The sequence below is a fragment of the Gobio gobio genome (assembly GCF_949357685.1).
Source record: "Gobio gobio genome assembly, chromosome: 14".
Taxonomy (NCBI): Eukaryota; Metazoa; Chordata; class Actinopteri; order Cypriniformes; family Gobionidae; genus Gobio; species Gobio gobio.
The window spans coordinates 22,595,876-22,620,755 of NC_137107.1; the positions used below are offsets into that span (position 1 = coordinate 22,595,876).

Below are 24,880 nucleotides of genomic sequence, written 5' to 3' on the forward strand. Positions count from 1 at the left end.
CAACCGAACCTGCTTGACCCGAGAGAATGAACATCATTGGTTCTTGCGGAAGCTCAAACGTGCTGCATAACACAAGATAATTAACCTCATTGGTTCTTGCGGAAGCGTAACACAAGAGAATGAATCTAATTGGTTCTTGCGGAAGCTCAAACGTGATGCGTAACACATGAGAATGAACCTCATTGGTTCTTGCTGAAGCTCAAACGTGATGCGTAACACACGAGAATGGACCTCATTGGTTCTTCCTGAAGCTCAAACGTGATGCGTAACACGCGAGAATGGACCTCATTGGTTCTTGCGGAAGCTCAAACGTGATGCGTAATGCGAGAATGAACCTCATTGGTTCTTGCAGAAGCTCAAACGTGATGCGTAACACATGAGAATGAACCTCATTGGTTCTTGCAGAAGCTCAAACGTGATGCGTAACACATGAGAATGAACATTGGTTCTTGCAGAAGCTCAAACGTGATGCGTAACATGAGAATGAACCTCATTGGTTCTTGCAGAAGCTCAAACGTGATGCGTAACACATGAGAATGAACCTCATTGGTTCTGGCGGAAGCTCATACGTGATGCGTAACATGAGAATGAACCTCATTGGTTCTTGCAGAAGCTCAAACGTGATGCGTAACACATGAGAATGAACCTCATTGGTTCTGGCGGAAGCTCAAACGTGATGCGTAACACATGAGAATGAACCTCATTGGTTCTGGCGGAAGCTCAAACGTGATGCGTAACACATGAGAATGAACCTCATTGGTTCTGGCGGAAGCTCATACGTGATGCGTAACATGAGAATGAACCTCATTGGTTCTTGCAGAAGCTCAAACGTGATGCGTAACACATGAGAATGAACCTCATTGGTTCTTGCAGAAGCTCAAACGTGATCCGTAACACATGAGAATGAACCTCATTGGTTCTTGCGGAAGCTCAAACGTGATGCGTAACACATGAGAATGAACCTCATTGGTTCTTGCAGAAGCTCAAACGTGATCCGTAACACATGAGAATGAACCTCATTGGTTCTTGCGGAAGCTCAAACGTGATGCGTAACATGAGAATGAACCTCAGTGGTTCTCGCATGTCAAGCCAACATGCTTGAGCCTCCGTTTACCACAACTGATGTGGTCGTTGAATGTGTGAATAAAAGCCTAAATTCAGTCTGTTCGTCAAATAAAGCGATCGTCTCTTCAGAAAATTTGGACTAAACCACTCAATTCATATGGATTAATTTTACGATCTCTTTATGAACTTTTTGAAAGTGTCAGTTGAGTAGCTGTCAACGGAGGTACAGAAATCTGTCAGCTTTTGTTGAAAATGTCTGTGTTCCGAAGATGAACGAAAGTCTCACGGGTGTGGAACGACAGGAGGGTATTTAATGGTAGAATTTTCATTTTTGGGTAAACTTTAAACTCCCTTTAAAGTGTTTTTGGTTTTTACAATAAAAAAAACGTATCATCTGAATGCAGTATGGCTACGGCTAAGTGGTGTGAATTGCTCTTTACTGTGTAAAAATCTCTCTCTTTCCTTAATGGTCACTGTGTCCTTCAAGTCCATCTGTGAGCAAACTGGAAGACAGCCCAAGAAGAATCAGATGACCATTTCTTATCTTTAAGCACCGCAAGAGTTCAGCGGGGGGAAAGGAGAGCATTGATTTTCATAATTTAATTAAAGACTCTTGCCATTTTTTCTCCTTTATACATTTCTCAAAGACAATATTAATCACTGGATGGGTCTCAGTCACAATTAAAGTATGCCCCAGATCCCACTCACATTTGCCGGTTGAGTGCAGTAATTAATTCCAAAGAGGACACTTTCCGTAACAAGACAGAGCTGTAAAAATCCAGCTAAGTGGTTTATCAATACCGAGCGCTCGTCGAAGCTGGCCTGAGCAATAATGATATTAAAAGGAGAGCATTGAAAATGCCATAAAAGAGCATTTCACAGATTCAGAGCAGTGACCGCCACAGTGTGGACCAGACCCTCTGACAGTCATTGATAAGTGGATTTGCCAAAAATACTGTCAGGGAATTTGGAGTTACAGGGTTAGTTCACCCCAAAAATATTTATTTAATAATTTTAATTATTTACTCGCCCTCATGTTTCCCATGGAACACAAGGGAGATGTTCCCATTTGTCTCTTTCATACGATGAAAGTTAAGAACTTTTTCAAGCATCAGAAATGACAAAAAAGCACCTTAAAAGTACCCTAAAAGTTGTGTGCTATATTTCTAGTCTTCTAAACCTGTTCTGAAGACTATAATTTTACAGATCCATTGAATCTCAAATGGTGATTATTAACTTAAAGTTTTGTCTGTTTCTCACACAAAGCAACTGTGTGTCTTTAGAAGACCTGGAATATAGTGCAAAGTTGTATTATATTGGGCTATCCTTTCCCATTCACTGACAGCATATGGAAAAGAACTGCATTAACATTCTGATTGACATCTCCTTTTGTATTCCACGTAAGGAAGGAAGTAATGAGTGAGAGTAAATATGAAAGAATTATCTTTTGGTGTATCTATTCCTTTAACAGGCTCAAGAGAAGGAGGGGAACAACGCTTTTTGACTTTCTCAGTTTGGGTAAATCCACTTGGGGTTCAGAGTATTAATTTTTTTCCATATTAATATGTTTCGTACAATTATGTGGTTTTGTTTCATTAATACAGTCAGTGTTTACTTTTTTTCTTGATTTACCCCGAAAGAATGGAAGTGAAATGTGACAACTGCCCCATAGGTGGGGTACATTGGAACATGAGAGGGGCACTTTGTAACATGACCAAATGACAGCTTAAAATGTTACCTGATATAATCAAAAAAATATACAAGACAAACTAAAATATTTTGACAATAAAATACAATTATCAACTTTTTAAAAATAAAATGGCATTTTTTAATCATTAAAAATATACACATTTTTGAGTTTGACAACAAACACATTGCTAAATACAGCTATACAGCATAGTCAAAAACATAATAATACTTAATAATTTCTGAACATTGACTCTGTCTTTATTCACCCTTTTCTCGAGGTTTCTCAAAAGAATTCATAACAGTATAGAATATAATAGCATAGTTCTAACAGGGGCTCATTGTAACGCAGTGTGACAACATGCCCCACCTGCACAACTGGGATTTAAACCCGGTTCGTGTCTTCTGCTGGTTATATCAGCATTAAAGAACTATCTCAACTGTTAGATATAAGATTAAAGTAATAGCAGATTTGGCTTATTTTAAATAAACACATAATGGTTAAACAACTGTTCAGTGATATCTTCTAAAGATTTTTTAATTTTGGTGCAATGTTTTCTCTATACAGTATACACTAAGTTTCGTCATCCTGGCATGTGTGGAAAGTTTGAAACCATGTGTGTTACAACTAACCCCGCGTTAGGTTGTCCCCTACTTGGAGATAACTATGAGAAATAGTCTAGGTAGTTGGTTCACTGACATGATCTGTTTAATAGACAGGAATGTTGTAATAAAGACCGGCAGGGGGGTTAGGTATTCTGTTTTGACAACTCCGTAATTGAAAGAATGCTAAGTGCTTCCTTAAGTGGTTATACGGCAGAAAACAACAGCATAGTCTTCCTCCTTGTGTTTGCAAGGACTTTTTTTTTATTCATGGTTCGATGTAGACGTCAGAATGTTATCACTCGTGTTATCTAATAGTTTGCATTCTTCTGAGTTCCCTGTTGGCTGTAAATACGATTACTGGTACCCGGTATAATCATGCAACAGGCAAGCTGTTCCTCATCCAAAGGTTTTAAACCCAGGCACATTTCTGAAGGTTATCTATCCTTTGTCTCCTCAGTTTCTCTGCAAATGAAATCGATTTGGGAGTCTGTCCCAAACATTCCGCTTGCTTGTCTCATCCGAATCTTTTCAAACTCATTATTTTAAATATCTTAGTGCCCCTCCCACACATAAAGCCAAACCGGCTATACCTGTCGCTTCTTGGCTTTAATGTATTCATAAGTGAAATGTCTGTCGACGCGGCATGGGGTCCGTCCTTCATGTTCTGCTTCCCTTCGAGCACTTGAAATAATCGCCTGACCTAGAAACTATGTCTTTGAGGTTGAGCTAGTTTTATACATTCTGTGAATTATGAATAGTACATCTTAATTTTGATGATCGACATCTCTCTATCCGAATACATACTAATGGAATCGGGATCAGCAGGTCATGTCTACAGCTACATCTATATAAAATATTATAATTATACAATAATATAATATTTATTTTTAAAATGTAACATTTAAAATGCCGGAGAAAAGTTTCTCACAAGTTCACACTCTCAGGTCATCACATATGGAGAGCCAGAAAGACAGACACCCACAGTGGGAAGAAGTGAAGCACTCGCTCACCTTTCTGTGAAGCACCGTTGTACTTCCAGGACTTGAAGCAGGTGAGTCCCATCCTGCAGGTGGACGTCTCTTGAGATGCCTCAGCCGAGCTCAGATCCTCTATGGGTGCGCGTCATCATCAGCGCTGGGGCTCTTGCGGCTCCTGCGGCTGCTAATCAGTGGAGGCTGGCCACGCTGGCGGCATCCCTGAGCGCAGGCTCCCCAGCACTGCCATGGCCTGGACAGAAGCCCCATCTGTCTCTCTACCCCTATCTCCCTTCTCATCCATCTCATCAATAAAGCCCCAGCCCTATCCCGTTGGCAGCCGCTTTGCTGGGGAGATGGAAGGGCGGGGCGTGGACCCTCTGCGGCAGACTATTCCAGACACGCATGCATACAAACACACACACACACACACATTCTGGCCTCAGCATCCCTCCAGCAACTGTAATTACTTCAGTACAGTATGCCGTCTCAGGCAGCCAGGGCCAATTTCCCTAATGCATCCACCCCCCTTCCACCCCCAGACCAGCCCCGCATTTGGTTTAATGGCCATCGATGTGATCGGCCCTCACCCGCACACAATGACTCAAAGAGGTTATAAAGACGCGAGCGGGTGGCCGGCACGTTAAACTTTTGAACCGTCCTCCATTAGACTAAGAGGAGCCGTCGTCTCCCTCATCCTCCCTTTCCTATCTGCCCTCTCTCTCTCCTTTTCTCTCGCGTTCCTTCTCGCTGCAAGCCAGATTTATGATTCCCGGCCTGGCAGGATCTCAGGCATATATTGATCCTGATGAAAGAGGTTCACTTCATTTGGCAAGAGGAATGGGCCTTTTCAGTAGACTTTACACATCCCATCAAGTGTAGGAGTCGTAGCTATACTGACGTGGCCACTGACTTGTCATGAATTCTCCGGCACATAGAATACACAATCCAGTGATGTACCATTGGACATTTTGACTAAATGATTTCTTCAAAATTTAGCTATTTGGTAAGTTTGCCAAGTGTACATGTTCTGCAGATGATATTCGGAGGGCATTGTTTGAAATATGGACAACTGTTAATGTCACTGCTCTTGGTGTTGTTACAATCTTTGGTCCCCCATAGAGTACTCCAATGATGGTGTATTTTTGTAGGCCAAAGCCGGAAGTTAGCATCACCCTGGTTCCCTTGACAAAAACCACAAGATTTTTTTTCCATTGGCTTTCGGATTATTGCAGTAAATAAGCTCTGTGACCAACAAAAAAAAGTTCACGATTCATTGTTTTTTTTCATCAAGATAAACTTGAATTTTGAAGATAAACTGAATTTTGAAGCCTAAATGCAATAACCAGGGGCCAGTTTTTTCATTTTTGAACAGATTGAAAATCAGTTATTCAAAAGAAAAAAATCAAATATTGGTTTTGATCTGGATCAGATCATCAGTTTGTGTTGTTCAAAACATTTTAGTAAGATAGACAGAGACAGAGAGCCAGAGAATCAAGAGACAGAGCAACCATTACAATCTTCTTTTATCCTTTTTTTTCACTGTGACTAAACCCAAACGTGAGACATTTAAACTGACCAATCAGACAATTACAACTTCCCCCACTGTACTAAAGGTGTGACTCATTTTGGCCTACAGGCCTTCAACATCTCTTTGTCTTTAGGAATTCCAAATGGCCCTTCTGGTAAGAAAGATGGGAGTTGAAAACAGTAAAGCAAATGTCTTTGTTTAATTTCAAATATCTTAGATTATTTTCAATCGTTTAATGTCCCTGACAACCTCTAGTCCATTTAGCCATTTGTTAGAAAATGCCTTTCTCAAGACACATAAACACTTAAAAATATAACGCTGTCAAATCGATTAATCATGATTAATCGCATCCAAAATAAAGGTTTGTGTTTACTTAATATATATGTGTACTGTGTATAATTATTATGTATATATAAATACACACACATGCATGTATATATTTAAGAAAATGCATGCATGTATATATTTAAGAAAAATGTGTTATATTTATATATATATTTTTTTAAATGTTAGAAATGACTTTCCGACTGCTGCAAACCTATTGGAATGTGTGAAAGAATACTGGCGCACACATTTTGAATTCAGCCCTCTGGTTTCTCCGCTCTGACCCCTGCTGCACAGTGGCTGGCCAGTTCCAATTATCACTAAGAGCTTTTCTCTCCTCTTGAGTCAATATGCACGATACACGGTTTTGTGCTGAGCGAAGGCTCTTCTGAAAATGAAACTTGTCAGACACACAAGTTACACACTAGACTCCTTCGCATGCACGCGCACAATTCATCTCATGACAGGTTCATCTTTTTTACTGGAATTGAAATGGAAGGCAGTGGGAAACTTAAATTGTCAGAGTGGTACAGCCCTCATTTTTAATCTACATAGAAGCTTTTGCTTTGCTTAAATAATCACTGATAAGATACAAACGTAAATCTGTCAATCACTTCATCTGACACTGGCAACAGGAGAACAAAGTGCAACCTGAATGTGCTATTTATGTTTTGCATGTAATGTACAAATAATACATTTCTTAATCCAGTTTATAATATTTCCTTTCAAACAAAACTGATATCTATAGTCTTAAAAATAAAATGACACCTGACATGTTATTTATCAACGCAACTTTGTCAATGTTCTCAGAAGCCCCCTTAAGAACAATGCTTATTTACTTTTAAGTTGTAATATGTATATATATATATATATATATATATATATATATATATATATATATATAATAGAGTGGTTGATTTAGTATTTAATTGACACTTTATGTATTAAGTATTTTAATATTTTAATGACACTTTGTCATATATAATGACACCTTTTAATGACACTTTAAAAATTATTTCTTATTCATAATATATATATATATATATATATATATATATATATATATATATATATATATATATATATATATATATATATATATATATATATATATATATATATATATATATATATATATATATATATTATAAATAAGAAATATACTTTTTAAAGTGTCATTAAAATACTAAATCAACTATGTTTATTGTTTGACAATATAAATTAATAGTTAGTTCATACTATATATAATTTTTCTATGAATAATAAAGTTATAAATAACTCAATAATAAAAAAACTAAGACCAACAAAATAGAAATCCATGAAATTATATTTTATTATTCATGTACAAGTAGCCTATATGAATATATACATATTTAATTGCCAAGATAAATTTGAATGATTTTCAATAGCCTAAAAACATCAATTTGGGTCCACAAATTCCTCTTTAACAACACAAAAACCTTTGATCTAATTCTACATAATACAGTCACAGATCGATATTTTCCAGAGACAACAGTTTTTATGGACTTAATATCACATATGTTGATATTAAGATGAAATTACTAAAGAAGAGCATGCTATTCATTAAATGTGCTGAGATAAGATTTTGTGACCTGATCATGAGGAAAAAGCAAGGCATCTTACCCTGCCATACAATCATTACAGAGACGATTCATCTGGAGCAACTTGGGGTTAAAAAGTCAAGTGGTTAAGTATTAAGTGTTAAAAACTGCAAAATGTGGCGAAATACTGCAGTAAAATATCAACTAGATGTTTGAGGAAGATAAATGTTTATGATGGTGGAAAGTGTCTTTTTTTATATTTATTTTTCATTTTTCAGTCAAGGTGAGTGTGAACAGGAAAGGTGGAACTTAAAAATTAAAGGGTTAGTTGACCCGAAAATAAAATTCTGTCATCATTTATTCGTCCTCATGTCGTTCCAAACCGGTAAGACGTTCGATCATCTTCAGAAAACAAATGATCTTTTTTATTAAATCTGAGAGATTTCTGTCCCTCCATTGACATCTACGCTACCACTTTGATGCTTCAAAAATCTCATAAAGAGTTTGTAAAATTAATCCATATGAATTTAATGGTTAGGTCCTAATTTTCTGAGAGAGACACCATCACTTTATATGATAAACAGATTGAATTTAGGCTTTTATTCACACATAAACATTCATCAACTCGCACATCAGTTGCGGTAAACAGAACCTTAAGCATATTCACTTAAAGTGCAAGAACCAATGAGGTTCATTCTCGCATTACGCAGCACGTTTGAGCTTCAGCAAGAACCAATGAGGTTCATTCTCGCATTACGCAGCACGACTGATCATCACCAAGAACCAATGAGGTTCATTCTCGCATTACACAGCACGTTTGAGCTTCAGCAAGAACCAATGAGGTTCATTCTCGCATTACGCAGCACGTTTGAGCTTCAGCAAGAACCAATGAGGTTCATTCTCATGTTACGCAGCACGACTGATCATCACCAAGAACCAATGAGGTTCATTCTCGCATTACGCAGCACGTTTGAGCTTCAGCAAGAACCAATTAAGTTTGTTCTCGTACATCAAGCAGGTTCGGTTGAGTTCCTGTTTATGTTCGCTGATGAATGTTTATATGTGAATAAAAGCCTTAATTCAATCTGTTCATCATATAAAGTAATCAAGTCCCTTCAGAAAATTTGGACTAAACAGCTAAATTCATATTGATTAGTTTTACGATCTCTTTATGAAAAATGGTAGCTGAGAGTACAGATAGTCTTACCGGTTTGGAACGACATGAGGGTGAGTGAATGATGACAGAATTTTCATTTTTGGGTGAACTATCCCTTTAAATGATTCCCTAAGGACATGACAAATGTGATGTCATCTGACACTAAAAGGAGGACCCTTTTACCGTAAAAAGCAGGGATTTTAATTTTAGATGAGTCTTCATTAGTTCATGTCCTAATGAAATGATCACTATGTTAACACTGACTTTCACATTAAAGGGAGTGTTGTGGGAGCTTTGGGAGGTTTTATTACCATGCCTTACAGAGTTAGAATTCCATAGGGACTAATCAGAGAAACAGTTGTCATGGCCAGTGGACGGGCGATCACTTAAGTTAATAAATCAGGCACAAAGCAAGTAATCTATAGATGGTGGCAAAGTAGAAAGACATGTTCTAATTATTCTCAACAGAATCAAGGATTTCTTTAATCCAGGGGTTTCAAAGACCCAGACTTTCAGTCATACCGGGGATGCTACAAAAAAAACAATTTAGCACTTCATGATAATTAAAATCCATTAAATAACAGTATGTGTCGACTAAAAGATCATTCATTTTATAGTTGGAAATGTCCATCTTTAAAGAAAATTCTCTCTTTTTGGCCTATCAGACCCACTGCAGTTCCTTCATGGACCCCTAGAGGTCTACAGAATCCTGAAATTGGAAAACCCTGACAGTAATTCATGAGATCATACGATGCATTTTACAATTTTGTGTTAATTCGGTGTTTATTAAAACTGTCAAGTGAAGAATAACAATATAATTGTAAAACATTTAACAACTGATTATGAATATAATTATGTAATTTCATTTGTGAATACTGAATAATTATTAAGAGATGTAGTAATGAGAATAAAACGTTCTCAAACTCCTCAACGTTGTATGTATAGATTAAAAGATGTAGAAGAGTTTGCAGAGGAGGCGACAGGACAAAGTTGCCACAAAGACATCGTAATGTTTGATTAAATGGACTAAAATAGTTATTTCAGGCTACTATTATAGCAGTTATAAAATGTAATTTATTCATTTGAAACAAAGTCTTAGATAATAATAAAGAAAATATTTAAATTGTATCGCCAAACTCCCTCTATAACATGACAAGAAGACTTGTGCTTTGTTGAGTGTTCACCCAGAAATCCTCGCCACCGGAAGTGGTCTTTTAACGTAAAGCTGAAGTCATAAACGGAGGCGGAGTGCAGTCTGGAAAGCAAAGTGTCTTATTTTACGACTTGAAATAAACAGGTGAAAGGTTAGTGCATTTTAAGTTTAAATATGTAACATAAGAGTTTCTTTAAAAGTGTATTAATTACCTCGAGGCTGCGGTAGTGAAGAATAGTCAAAGTGCCTTGCGTTTTCGTGGATGCTAACTGGCTAGCCGCTCAAGAAAAACACTCAGATTTGAAGCGTTTTTTTTGTTGATAAATAATTAACTTTGTGGGCGTTCTGATCCCTAACGTTTTAACAATTATATAATCCCGTAAGTGCATAGTCGTCTGGCGTTGTAACTCGAGTAGGTTTGTTTATATTCGAGGTGGAAGGGCGGTGGCTAGCGCGCAAATGAGATTGGCTCTTTGTCACCAGGCAACCAAAAATGAAAGTTAAGACTGCGACTGTAAACAAACAACCGTTTGATTTTATTGATATCATGATCAAATATATTTCTGCATTTACTGCGGGACATTGCGTTCAATGAGCCGGAATACGTGTTCGCCCAAACCTTAATTTAGAGTAACCAAGTTGTACCTGATTGGTGATGTTCAATCGCTTGTAAATAAGTTATGTAATATCCGTTAACGCGGATTTACTGCATGGTAAACTGTTCAGCTCAACTTTTAACAAGTCAAAACAACTGCAACAACCCGGCAACATGAAATCCAATAACTAGATTTGGAGCGGAGACTGAGAGCTGGCATCACCTCGGCTGTCTTCAATTTTACAACCCAGCGGGGAGTAGGGAATGTCCTGGGATACTGTTTCCCTGTCGTAATTTTTATGACTTGGGCCTTTTTTTCTATTCTGGTGTGGTCAGATGCGGCGATCTAAGCGGATGCGGTCGCCGGCTGGCTGGATCGCGGAGTACAGCTGGGAGGAGAGGGTGGAGGTGCACAAGAGACCGAAGCGCAGCTCGCCCAGCGGGGAAAGAGAGCGGCAGCCCGGGCGAACCCATCACTACAAAACATACGAGAGGTAAGACAGACTCTACAGATACAAAAAATCAATTTAGAATGTGCATTATTTCCTTTCACTTAGAATGTACTGTATATGTTAGATTTGCTGTTGTCTTATCCTGCCTTACATGATGTAGTGTAGCATGTTCTTGGATTCAAAGACAAACTGCTAGGGTGACAAGTGCTGTAATCGGGCCTGTCAGAGGCTCCTGATCTGTGCTTGCAATTCAGAGAATCCTGCTGGTGTAAAATAGCTCTGTCATTAAGACTGCAAGTGGAGCATGCAAAATTTATGTTGTGAGATTATGAAGTTTTCAATGTCTGCCCATAGTGCTGTCACTAAACTGGTGATGTTTCATTGCTTGTTAAATAGTAATATCCGTTATCATGGATTTAACTGTTCAGCTCCACTTTTAACAAGTTGAAACGACATTTCTTTTAATGCAGTAGCAGAGCAAACTGAGAGCTTGTAGACTTGTTCACTCCAGGAATGATACACAAACGAAACGCTCTGTAAAGCCCCTTTCACACAGAGCGTTGATCCCAGAAAATTGCCATAACATTGTTAGAGCGACTTCTGTGAACACAAACACGTCCCCGGGATGGGGACCTAGTAACATTGCCGGGATCAGTCCCAGAACGTGCCCTGTGTGAACAAAATGCAGGACCAATGCTGTAAGGGTTGTGTCGTAGTGATGGCCCTAAAGCTGAGATAGTTCGCCAGCTTAGTGGATGTGCTAGTTTATGATGAATCAGGGGAAAAAAAGTGTGAGCATGTTTTCTTGAGAGATAAATCGCAGATCATAAACTTGAGACGCTGCAGGGACATCACCAGGGCTTGACGCTTGCTTTTTTCCCCCCAAGGAGCAGCACCTGTGCTCCTAACTTCAAAAATTTAGGAGTGAATTTTGAAACTTTAAGGGCACTAATTCTTATTAACTTATAATTTCTTAAACCTTATAATTTAAACTAATTCTGCCTTTTTATTTATATACAGCTCTGGAAAAAAATTCTCATATAATAAATATCAAAATTCTCGATGATTTCTCAATGTTAATTGGTCTCTTATTTTTTTTCAGAGCTATATATAATAAACAGATTTTGCCCTAATAGTGTTATTTTGGCATTACTGAGATACTATTATAGTTTTTATTAATATTTTGAATTCAATTAAATTTTTATCATTTTTATTTTAGTTGAAAGTAATTTTGTTATTTAAAAAAAATGTGTGTATAGTTTTTAATGTTTATTTTAGTTTGGTACATCAGGTTAATTTCAACTAAATTAAAATTACATACAATTTTATTTTATGTCAGTTAACGTCATTTCAACACTGATTATTGCAGCAAGCCTAGTGTGGATGAACCGAAATCAGGTCCCAGGACACATTAGGTTATTTCCGGAATCTCTGTGTGAAAGGGGCTTAAGTGTTATGTCACCCAACACTTGCCACTAAAGTTGGCATTAAATGCATGTTATAGATCTTCTTGTGAACAAATGTGTGTTTAATGGTCATAATGTCATAACTGGATCTTCTGCTTCTAATCATTTAGTCGTTTTAAACCATGCCCCTGCTAGCTTGCATTCATCTGTGGTAACATCCAATCAACAACTGATGCATTGAACCAAGTGCTCGCCGTACATATTTAGTTTTTTGTTAAACCTTTATACTCAGATATACATCCAAATATGGAAGAAAATATCTGTCGCTACTTTCGTTTCATCACTAATTCCAATTGGCTGTCAATATCCCATTTCACACAGCAATCCTGGAAAATTACCAGAATGACTTTACTGGTAAATACAAAGATGTGTTATTCTTACAAGCAACGGCGGTCTGGCTTTTTACCGGTAAGAGACTGTTCACACATCAGCAGCAAAGTCCCGGTAAATGCTGTGATGTCAATCATCGCAAGTAATGACTGTTGTCTTCATTTGCCCGTATGAGAAGTGCTTTAGTTTCAATATCTGTTAATTTTGACAGCATTTTCTGATTAGTGACAGGCATAATGGATGATCAAACAGAACGCGTGTAATACTGTCCAACTGCAGAGCCGCAGCGCTGATGAATGCAAAAGAAGCCTGGGTCTCGAGCGTGACGCATTGAAAAAGCTGCGAGATGCGGCACAACGGACAAAGATGATAATTTAGCGCATATTTACATAGAAAAACTTTTAAAAAGCGTACTGCAAACAGCACGGAGTAGTCACGTCATGTTCATAAGTCTTTATGATTGGCACAAAGCAGACTTCCTGCATCAGCTCGTTCTGACTTCATACGTGAATATACCGGTAATCTTCATTCTGCGTTCACACAGTGCACATTACTGGTAATGTTACAACTTCCCTTACTGGTGTATTGCTGGAACTGATTTATCTGTATTTTTGAAAAAGTTCTGTTCACATGATCTCTTACCGGTAATTTACCAAGACTGTATGAGTGAATGTCATTCATCGGGTGGGAAAAATTGTCCATAAAGTGATTCCAGCGATATTGTTCCTCTGTCGTTATTGTTCTAGCTGTGGTGTGTGGTGGATGCCTTTTATTCTCAAAGGATTAGAATAATTATTAAAACTTTATAGTTATCGTTAGCATTATACCACTTATTTATAATCTGCATTTGTTTTTCTAAAGCAGAAATTATGCAGAATGCATCTGATATTTAAAAAATGGATTTTATGGTCTGTTAAAATGTTGCCCGTCAGGAAGGCCATAACACAGAACGTTCTGCTACTCTTCTATAGGCTGACAGCTGTGATTTGGATCACAAGTTGTTTAAATCAAACACAACGCTCAGGCATTCTACTAACAGATTTACTGCTGCAACATTGACAGGTTATAGCATCGCTTTCACTCATAACCGCTCTCTCAGTTTGTTTCTGTGGCTCTTTCTAAGTATAGCTTGTTCTTGAACTCCACTCTTTCGAGACGACACTTGATGCTTTCAGCACCCATCAGATCACGATTCAGCATTCCTTATCCCCTGCTGAAAGGGTTCATAAATTGCTGCAAAATAAAAGCCTGTTATAAATTTAGCTGTCAAAATGTCATTGTCATTAGACGTAGAGCTGTGTCTTCTTCCTCAGTGATGTTTGTTCTTGTCAGGTGTCACATTAGCTCAAAGAGGCTGGATTGCCGAGAGCGCAGGCCCAGAGAGGCCAGTCCGGAGCATGGCAATCATAAGGGTCAGATGGACCCGGTTGGCGAGGCGGAGACGGAGCGGGAGAAAGACGGCAACCATTACAGCCAGTCGTCCGCACGCAGCGGGCGTAGTCGGCGCAGCAGCAGAGAGCGCCAACGTTCACGCCACCCCAGTCCCTGCTCAAACTCGGTAAACGATTTGTCATTCTGTTTATTTTTACTTGAGCTGATGCATTTGTTCATGTTTCTAAAGTCCAGATTTACCGTAGTAACCATCCGCTGTGTACTTGCAGTAAGGTGGTCAAGGAATCAGTTTATTTTTTTTCACTTGATCTACACTGATTGGTTGAGGGTCATGAACAGAATTAGCTACACTTCAAAGAAAGTTGTTTCTTGTCTGAAAATGTGTTGCCATGTCTTTCTTCTGTAACACACACTATGGTGGCCCTGTGCCGTTGCTTGGCGATGAATTTGAATTTGCTGCCGCCGCCGTGGCCTGGCGTGGGGGTCCGAATCACTCCCTCCCCTTCATCAACCCCCCCTCGCTGAATGAATGAATGATGCGTACGGGCCTGATTCTGACTGGTGTTTGATGGTGGTGATGATGTACTCCAGAGAAGTCATCGCAGGAAAAGAACCAAGAGTATTGAGGATGATGAGGAGGGTCACCTGGTCTATCACAATGGAGACATGCTAAGAGCAAGATGTATAGAACACAAACCTTTCTCTATAACTGTCTGTTCTGTGTCTATTAGTGGGACAATTCAGCCTACACTTGGGGGTTATAAGGGGACCTTTGAAGACTTCTAATATTAATCACTTACAATTTAACTTTCATTTGTGAAAACTTTAATTTGGCACAGACTTTTATACTCAATGAATTTGATTTTAACTGGAATGAGCTTGTTAAGTCCTCATTAGTACTGTAAAATATGTGCTTTTGTATGTTGCATCCTCCAGTCACAGTTACTTACTGCTTCTTTACCCTGTTTATAGATGAGATTGTAGGGACTCTGGGCGAAGGCGCCTTTGGGAAAGTGGTGGAGTGCCTCGACCACTCAAAGTAAGCCAGATTCTGTGACGACTTTGTCATTTCATATTTTTTTTAATTTAACATTTGCTTCGTTTACATACACCAAATGAATTTGTTAGTAATCAGATTGATGGCTCAATCAGATTTAAAAGCCTTCATGTAAACGCCTCAATTGATCTGGTCGGGCTTGATCAGATTGAAAGGGTTGGTGTAGACCTGAAATAGGATCAGTAGGAAAAAAATGTATTATGTAAATACTTGATTATGAATATCTTCTGAATTGGGTTTAAAAATATCTTGTGCATATGTGCAGGGCCATATCTTTTTATAATAATCTGTTTACATATGCACATTTGTAAAAAGTAAAACATGTTTGTTTACGTCTTATAATCCGGCCAGTGGAGGAGACTGAGCATTTACTAAATATTTGAAATAAAAAGCTCTTCTGAATAGGGCTGTACTATTAATCGAAATCATAATAAAATCACGACGTGAGCATGTGCATTTTCTAAACTGCAGAAAGCACGTTTTTTTCCGCCAGCCCCCTCAGTGTGCAATCTTAATGTTGCACTTAAAGCGGAGTGTACACTGTCCGATTTATAATAATCCTTAATGACTTTACGAACATGATCCCAGCTTTAAGCCATGTCACACTGTGGGATCTCAGTTGTCATTAATGTCAGACTATACGGCAGTCAAGGTGCATTAAAGGATTAGTTCACCTCAAAATGAAAATATCCTGATATTTTACTTACCCCCATCTTTTCCAAGATGTTCATGTCTTTCTTTCTTCAGTCGGAAAGAAATTAGTTTTTTTTTTTTTTTTTTTGAGTAAAACAGTCCAGGATTTTTCTCCACATCATAAACTTCCATGACAACCAAAATGTTGAAGGTCCAAATCAATGCAGTTTCGAAGTGCTTCAGATGCCCTGCATGATCCCAGACGAGGAATTAGGCTCTTATCTAGCGAAATGATCGGTCATTTTCCAAAAAAAAAAAAAAAAAGATGATACCAATTATTATTATTTTTTAAATGACCGTTCGTTTCGCTAGATAAGACCCTATTCCTCTGGGATCGCACAGAGCCTCTGAAGCGATTTGAAACTGCATTGATTTGGACCTTCAACATTTTGGTTGTCATGGAAGTTTATGATGTGGAGAAAAATCCTGCAATGTTTTCCTCCAAAAACTTAATTTGTTTTCGACTGAAGAAAGAAAGACATGAACCTCTTAGATGAGATGGGGGTGAGTAAATGATCAGGAAATTTTCATTTTCAAGTGAACTAATCCTTTAAAAACAGACACACTCGAGACTAATCCGGAGTTTTACATCATTAGTACATGCAGGATAGAAATGGTGGCTAGCAAACAAAAACAAACTCTAGTGTTAATTTTGATCATGGCTTTTCTTTGAATGAAAAAGAAATGGGAAAAAAAACCTGAAGATATGTGAATGTAGAGCAAGCTGTGGTTTGTTGTTGTCTCACTATTTGCATTGTCAGGTTCTGTGCTCCTATTGTTTTTTGACTTGGTTGTCGTAGAAGTCACACTGCAGGTCTGCACATTGACAGAATTCGTTGGAGGTAAAATTTGATCGCAGTGGTCATTAATCGGCTGTCGGCGAACATGTAAAACTAGCGATCAAAGACTTCATAGTTTGGCCCAGGGATCAGAGGAATCTTTTAGGGTTCTCAAAAATGGTCTCAGGCGGCTCAAAATCATCCAACATCGTACAGTTTACGTAGAAAAACGATGGCACATTTCCAACCAGGTGAACAAAAATACAGGCATTTACAAACTGCACAACATATGAAAAGTGTTCAAACAGTCATAAAGAAATAACGGTCACAAAAAAATTATACAAACATGAATGTATGTAAATAAATATCGTTTCAAAATTGTGATTTAAATTGAAATGGCAATATTGGTCCAAAAATTTTTATAGTGATTTTTTTCCATATCGCACAGCCCTTCTTCTGACATATTAATCAGCTTTCCTTTTAGGTATGTCATTAAGGCTGAAACATCAATTATACTCTCTGTGGCTTTCTACAGTTCTGAATGTAATGGCTGTGCAACTGTGTATTAGATTGCACTGAAGTATGTTCGAAATACATAAAAGCACATGAAAACATAAATGCAAAGTATAGGCTTCATATAGAGAGAACTTTCAGAATCTGAAATCAGATTGGAGTAATTCAGATGAACAAAAATGCATGTATACATACCTAGTGTGCTTTTGTTTGCAGAGGTAGTACACGAGTGGCGTTGAAGATCATCAAAAATATTGAGCGATACCGCGAGGCAGCCATGTCGGAAGTTGATGTTCTTGAGCGGATAAATTCGCTTGATGGCGAAAAAAGATTGTGAGTATTTGACTTCAAGGTTGAAATGCTTTGGGAATAGACCAAATGGAGCAGTGTAATAACTCACCTCTGTGTCTTTGCAGTGCTTGTGTCCGGATGCTTGACTGGTTCGATCACCACGGCCACGTCTGCATCGTGTTTGAGCTGCTGGGACTGAGCACATACGACTTCCTGAAGGAGAATGGATTTATGCCCTTCTCACTGAACCAGATCAGACTCATGGCAGATCAGATCTTTAGAGCCGTGCACTGTGAGTGTATATATGTATGCGTCAATGATATATAGATCCTTGTTAAGCACCATTTCATAGGAGTGATAAACCACTAAATCCATTTCATGATGGTGGTAAATCACTTTATTTTTCACCTTGTTTCCATCAGTTCTGCATCAAAATAAGTTGACGCACACTGACCTTAAGCCTGAAAACATTCTCTTTGTGGACTCCGACTATGACATTAAATATAACTTCAAGATGGTGAGTAAAAGAGCATCATAAAATATCAGTACAGATAAAATGTTTGGGGGCAGTAAGATTTGTATTTGTTTTTGAAATAAATGATTAATATTTTACTTTCATTCAGGAAGCATGTATTAAATTGGTGAAAAGTGAGAGTAAATGCCTTTATAATGTTACAAAAGATTTCCCTTTCAAATACATGCTGGTCTTTCGAAGTTTCAATTTATCAAAGAATCCTGAAAATAAATGTATTGCGCTTTTCTCAAGAATATTAAGCCGCTGTTTTCAACATTGATAATGGTAATAAATGAGCATCAGCATATTGGAACGATTTCTGAAGGATCATGTGACACTGAAGAAGACTGGAGTAATGATGAGGAAAATCCAGCTTTGCCATCACAGGAATAAATTATAAATATAATTTATATCTATTAATTTATAATTTATATCTATTATAATTTATATCTATACAGTACCGGTCAAAAGTTTGGACACATTACTATTTTTAATGTTTTTGCTCATCAAGGTTGCATTATTTGATCGAAAATACAGACAAAACAGTAATACGGTGAAATATTACAATTAAAAATAATGGGTTTCCATTTTAATATACTTTAAAATATCATTTATTTCTGTGATGCAAATTTTCGGCATGAGTCTTCAGTGTCACGTGATCCTTCAGAATTCATTCTAATATGCTGATTTATTATCAATGTTGGGAACAGTTGTGCTGCTTAATGTTTATTTTTATAAGGATATAAATATATCCTTTTTTTTCAGGATTCTTTGATGAATAAAAAGTTAAAGAACAGCAGTATTCACTACAGTTCAAACTTTTTTTCTTTTCTTGCGTTTTATATTTTATTTTTTTTAAAGAAACTAATACTTGTATATTTGGAAATGTATACTTATATACGGATGTGTTAAATTGATAAGTTATTTTTAACTTTTTATTCATCAATGAATCCTGGAAATAAAAGTATTTCAGGTTCCCAAAAAAAAAAAGCAGCACAACTGTTTCCAACATTGATTTATGAAGGATCATGTGACACTGAAGACTGGAGAAATGGCTGATGAAAATTCAGCTTTGCATCCCAGAAATAAATTTTATTTTAAAGTATATTAAAATAGAAAACCATTATAAATTGTACTAATATTTCACAATATTACAGTTTTTTTTTTTTTTTTTTTTTGTATTTCTGTTCAAATAAATGCAGGCTTGATGAACATGGACTTCTTTCAAAAACCTTGAAAATAGTAATGCATCCAAACTTTTGACCGATACTGTATATCATTTAAAATATATGAAATGTATCAAAACATATTCAGATGTATTAAAATAGAAATGTTAGAAATTGTAATATTTCTCAATTACTGTTTTTACCATATTTTTGATCAAATAAATGCAGTTTTAAGGGGGTTTAAGGGACTTCTTCAAAAGCATTAAAAATCCTTACCAACCCTGAAATATTGAACAGTAGTGTTATGTCTAAGAAAATAAGTGTTGATTTCTAGTGAGGAGGGGATGCTGACTGTAATGTTCATTATGTTACAGAAGCGAGATGAGAGGACCTTGAAGAGGTTGGATGTGAAAGTGGTGGACTTTGGCAATGCGACCTATGACCATGAGCATCATACCTCTGTGGTGTCAACCCGCCACTACAGAGCCCCGGAAGTTATATTGGGTGAACTATTTGTACTATTCTTTATGTTGTTGATTAATCCACTAAAATGTGGGCACAATTTTGTAAATTGCAAAATGTTGCAATTCTCTGCTGGCAGAACTGGGCTGGAACCAGACATGTGACGTGTGGAGTTTGGGCTGCATCCTGATTGAGTTCTATCTGGGATTAACATTATTTCAGGTATGATGTTTTGCGTATGAGCATTATTATTGTACCAAAAGGCTTGTTGCAGCGTACTTACAGAAACTCGCTCTTTTCAGACTCATGACAGTAAGGAGCATCTGGCCATGATGGAGAAGGTTCTAGGCCCCATACCTACACATCTACTCCAGAAAACCAGGTGCAGTCTTGTGACAAGACTAGTTTGCGCTGCTTTTTTTTCGAATTGCGAGTTCAACATGTGATTTAATAAGGTTTCTGTGGGTTTTAAAAAAAAAATTTTTTAAAGACTTAATTTGCCATCCACAATTTAAGGCCTTAAATATGTCTTAAATTTTAGAAATTCTTAAATTCAATATTATGGCTTTAAATTAGGGCCCTATGATTTCTGCGATGCAGAAAATTTGGACAAAATTGCAGAATCCACTGATAAAAATTGAATTTACTGTATAATGCAGAATGTCACGGAATTTGGCAAATTTTGGATGAATAAAACAAAAATAGATCAGTACACTTAAAGGGACAGTTCACCCAAAAATGAAAATTCTGTCATTTACTCACGGGTTTGGAATGACATTAGGGTTAGATTTTCGTTCATCATTTAAAGTGATCGAGTCTCTTCAGAAAATTTGGAATAAACCTCTTGATTCGTATGGATTAGTTTTAGGATCTCTTTATGATCTTTTTGAATCGTTAAAGTGGTAGTTGCTTAGAATGCTTTCCCATTTCATTAAACATATCTTCATTTGTGTTCTGAAGATGAATGAAAGTCAGTAAAATTTAATTTAACCATTAAAGCAGAGTCCAGAAAAGTTAAAAACATGAATTTACTGTAAAAAAAATTATTAAACAGATTTCATAGGGCCTTAAGTTTATGCTTAAAACAAGAACAAATATCATCTGTCATTGGGTACGAAAATTACTTACTTTTGAATTAAGTTGATTTTTATGAAATCATTGGTTGATGTTTTCAATCATAAAGTTTGAGATAAGAAATCTTGTGAACATGATTTTAAGCTATTTTTTTTGTCAAATTAATTAAAAATGGAGATGGAGATCTGTTGGAAATGGTATTTTCTCACTTTGAAGTATCACTAATACAGCTCATTGTGCGCTTAAGACATTTAGAGAACATATTGACGTGTTATGTTGTTCCCTTCATTTTATTCCTTGTTTTCTTTCAAATGTCTTAAAATGGTCTTAAATTTACCTTCATAAAACCTGCAGAAGCCCTGTTGAAGATATGAGATGTTTTTTGAATTTATGGGGCCTGTCTTTGACTGATGCATGACTGCGTTTCATTGTCAGGAAGCGGCGCTATGTGCATCATGACAAACTGGACTGGGACGAGCACAGCTCAGCAGGGAGATACGTGAGGAAACACTGTAAACCTCTAAAGGTAAAGATCATTGTAAACTGACTACTAAATTCTAAAATCCCCAAATCTTGATTTTATTATGCTGCTATGATAATACCATTTCTTGTAAATGCATCTAAAAAAAAAAGTGTCGTCTTTTTATATTCGGGGTCTAAACTTTTACATGTCAATAATACACCGCAACAATAGGGAGCGCCAAATACGAGTAAGACGGTTGTTCTGCCCAGGACTGATAAACGCAGCGGAGTCAAGCAGCCAAGAAATACGATATGTCAGAGTGTAATGTTAGAAGGTTGCGAGCCTTCTAAGTCAAAGAAAAGCTCACTGCGGTCCTAAAAGTGTCCGCTTCAAAGAAAATGACAGGCAAGTGTGTCTGTATGTAGCCGAAAAAATAAATGACCAGAGCCGTCATCCAGCTGAAGGCACTGGAAATCGACAAAGAGCTGAACATACCTACCAGCGAGGCCCATGATATCTTATTTCGGCTACGTACTGACGCTCTTGCCTGTCAATATCCTTGAAGCGGCCGCTTTGATGTGGCGTAAGAATGATCATCTTATATTCTGAACAGTATGGTACTGACATTTTGTATAATATCTATTGCCTACTATTTATATGCACACGTACAAAATGTTCGAGGTTTTGGAATGAAAACACTGCATGTTTTTCTCTGAATTGATGGTTGGTTTTCTGTCGATATATTCCAGTGGTATTTAATTTTCCCCCCTGGTAATTGCTCTGTATGTTTAATACTTAAAGTCTTGTGGACCACTACATTTGAAGATGCATTGATGCCAAGTATGTAGCCTAACTGAGACCTATTGCTGTTCGGGTTGCCTAGATGAAAATAATATAGTTGAATCTTTTCTCCGTACTCAGCAATACATGTCCTCTAAAACCCCGGAGCACGAGCTGCTTTTTGACCTGCTACAGAAGATGATGGAGTATGATTCATCCAAACGAATCACCCTGGAGCAGGCCATCGGACATCCCTTTTTCAATCCGTTAAGAAAAGGGAGAAAGTGACATGGAGGCGACATCAAATGAACATTACTGCTCCCAGGGAGACTGCTGCTGACTGTATCAGTCTGCTTTAAGACTGCCTGCTTCATTACCTCTGTCCATATTTATTGTCAATTTGAATATATGGGCCAAATTCTTCTGTACTTTTGGCAAATTAAACTTGAATGCTTTGAATGCACACCATTTGTGTCTATTTATTGTGTCATTCTTATTGCTAATAGCGGACTGACCTTCAGAGCAATTACAGTGTATTGGAGTGCATTAGGCGTATTTATTTATCCATCATTAGGCGACAGGAAAACGGACCGGTAATATAATGTCTCTCCTACAGATGGCGCCATAGGGCCTGTTCTTACTTAAACTAGTTCTGAAGTCTTTTCGTTTATATTTATGTAATTATGGACATCATGTGGGGAAAATCTTGAGATTTCGCAAGATGTAAAACAAATTATCTTGGCTGCAACTCTAATATGTGTTCTTTATTACAGACGGATAAAAACAATACGTTGCGCAGTAAAGCCACTATTAATTTGACATTTAGAGAGTCATGTAATGTGTGGTATGGCCAAAAAAGGTTATTGCTGTCATTTCTTTGAACCCTGCGTTCCATAGAATGTGAGTATATGTTATTTCTGACCCCACATCAAACTCACATTTTATCTGTATCGGCAATTTCCTTTTGAAGTACGTTTTGCTTATTGTATTTGGCACATTGTCCAGTGAGGTAACATCTTTTGGACCTCTAGTGGTTGAAGCGTAAACTAACAAGTTAAAGAACATTGGTTTAGTATTATGTTACTTAAGTCGAGCTTGCGTGACATTACAAACAAATAAATAACAGGAAAAAGTAAGAAAGAGAGACGGATAGCCTATCCGAAAAATCTTTTAGAATACGTCAAATGTTATACATTTTCGCTATGTTGGAGGATAATGTAACTATAAAGAAACTTGTGGTCGGAACTTCTCTTCTTTAAAGACTAAAGGTTTTTTGATGTACTCGCTCATTAATGAAAACAATGTGTATAAATCATTTATAATGATGCAATGTTCCAAAAACAAGAAAATATATATTTTTTTAATTCCACCGTGACTTTAAAACTCCGTAGGTTTTGTTTATTTGTTTTTTTGTTAATATTTGTGATATGTGGTGGTCATAAAATGCTAGATATTTACAGTTCTTATGCTTCATCTTACATAGGCATATTAGTCTCACGTTTGTGGTCACTGAAACGTTTCAAAAATCGATCGAAATATACTTGCATAGTAAAATAATACATGCTCTTAAGACCCCCGTCAACCTTTAGTTTTGACTTTTGACCTTAGGGTCGGGGAGGGGAGAAGACACACACGCACACACAATTCGCACACTGTCGGTTACATTGTTTTGCTTACGGTAGTTCAGCAGCGAGGAAGGGGCTGACTGTAGACACTTCAGAGGGAAACAATTTAACCTGCGCTCGAGACAGAGAGGCGCGCGACCATCAGCTTGTCTCGCGCAGCAGACTTTCAGTAGGACACGCGCTCTTCTAGTGTGCATCACATCGCAGCGTCTCCTCCCGTCAGCCGCAGTTACGCTGAAGCCACAAACTCCACTTTACTGAAATAAAGATCATCTCGTGTTTCAAAAAAGGATTCAAGAACAAGGATACTATTTTGCCAGATAACCACAATGTCTAAAATGGTTTCAACCGGGAATTCAAAAGATGTGTCAAAGACATCAGACAGCGGTGGACATCACACATCACCGCTATTTCACTGCTTAACAACCCTCGTGTGTTTTATGCTGTCGGCGTCTTCGCTGGCAGTTTGTCTGTTTACGAACGTCAAAACTTCTCATCTTGAGCGTAAAATTGAGCTTCTGGAAATGGAGAGACTGTCTGTGATTCAACCTGTGCACGCGACAGTGGATGCGCACCCGACTCTATGGGATGCCATTGAGAAACTTGTGCAAGAGGTGAGGCGACTATATTTTCTAACATGTCTTGCCTAAACAAACATTGAATCAAAATTCGGGTTTGGGTTTTATATTGTATTGTGTATTTAGAACATATCCTCATGGGTCCCATGAATAGATGTTTGTCCTCTGAAGTGGACATTACATTTTAGTGGATTTCTCTGACAACATAGCCTACTTGTCAACGTTTTATGTCTGGCTGTCCTGCAAAGAGCACATTCAGGGCTTTTCAAAGATACCAAATGTTTGGAAGTTTCACCATGATAACTGCCTCTCCTTGGACTAACATTAATTTAGTGATCAAATTTAACACTCTAATGGAAATATGAAATTATTTTCGTAATTATCATTTAAATCTGACAATTTTTTAATTGTTTGTCATAAATCAACAACTCAGGAAAATGTTATGGGGTTTCAAATTAATATATGATTTTCTGTTACGAAACAACAGACACCAGGACTTTATCAGGCATTTTGCGGACACAACAAGTGGAAAATAAATTATATTTCAATATTCCTATGAAATATTAGATATTATGAAAATTTTGCCATTATTA

General features: G+C 37.3%; 2 protein-coding genes across 5 annotated transcripts in view; both read left to right on the top strand.

Moving 5' to 3' along the window:
• Positions 1–10,103: 10,103 nt before the first annotated feature.
• On the top strand, positions 10,104–22,551 carry clk4b (CDC-like kinase 4b). Of its 2 annotated transcripts, XM_079835563.1 has the most exons (13): positions 10,121–10,208; positions 10,989–11,146; positions 14,233–14,458; positions 14,884–14,974; positions 15,265–15,331; positions 17,551–17,667; positions 17,751–17,917; positions 18,048–18,142; positions 19,680–19,809; positions 19,907–19,989; positions 20,070–20,149; positions 21,277–21,367; positions 22,226–22,551. In XM_079835563.1, exons 2-13 carry the CDS (start codon positions 10,989–10,991, stop codon positions 22,370–22,372), a joined length of 1,452 nt encoding a protein of 483 aa, XP_079691689.1. In that variant the 5' UTR covers positions 10,121–10,208; the 3' UTR covers positions 22,373–22,551. The 2 variants fall into 2 exon arrangements, with proteins under 2 accessions (XP_079691690.1, XP_079691689.1); XM_079835564.1 differs by lacking the exon at positions 14,884–14,974 and having other exon boundaries at positions 10,104–10,208; positions 22,226–22,548.
• Positions 22,552–23,690: 1,139 nt separating this feature from the next.
• Positions 23,691–24,880, top strand: part of col23a1b (collagen type XXIII alpha 1 chain b) — a 102,209-nt gene continuing 101,019 nt past the window's right edge. For all 3 annotated transcript variants that reach the window (XM_079835571.1, XM_079835572.1, XM_079835570.1), the window contains exon 1: positions 23,691–24,323. The gene's annotated coding sequence lies outside the window, so the exon portion shown is untranslated. The remainder of the gene's footprint in view (positions 24,324–24,880) is intronic.

Excerpts from the sequence above, each read along its gene's own strand:
- clk4b (XM_079835563.1), top strand. The coding sequence starts at position 10,989 with ATGCGGCGATCTAAGCGGATGCGGTCGCCGGCTGGCTGGATCGCGGAG. Across the intron at positions 14,459-14,883 it reads CCAGTCCCTGCTCAAACTCG|AGAAGTCATCGCAGGAAAAG; the intron begins GTAAACGATTTG and ends GATGTACTCCAG. Across the intron at positions 15,332-17,550 it reads GAGTGCCTCGACCACTCAAA|AGGTAGTACACGAGTGGCGT; the intron begins GTAAGCCAGATT and ends TTTTGTTTGCAG.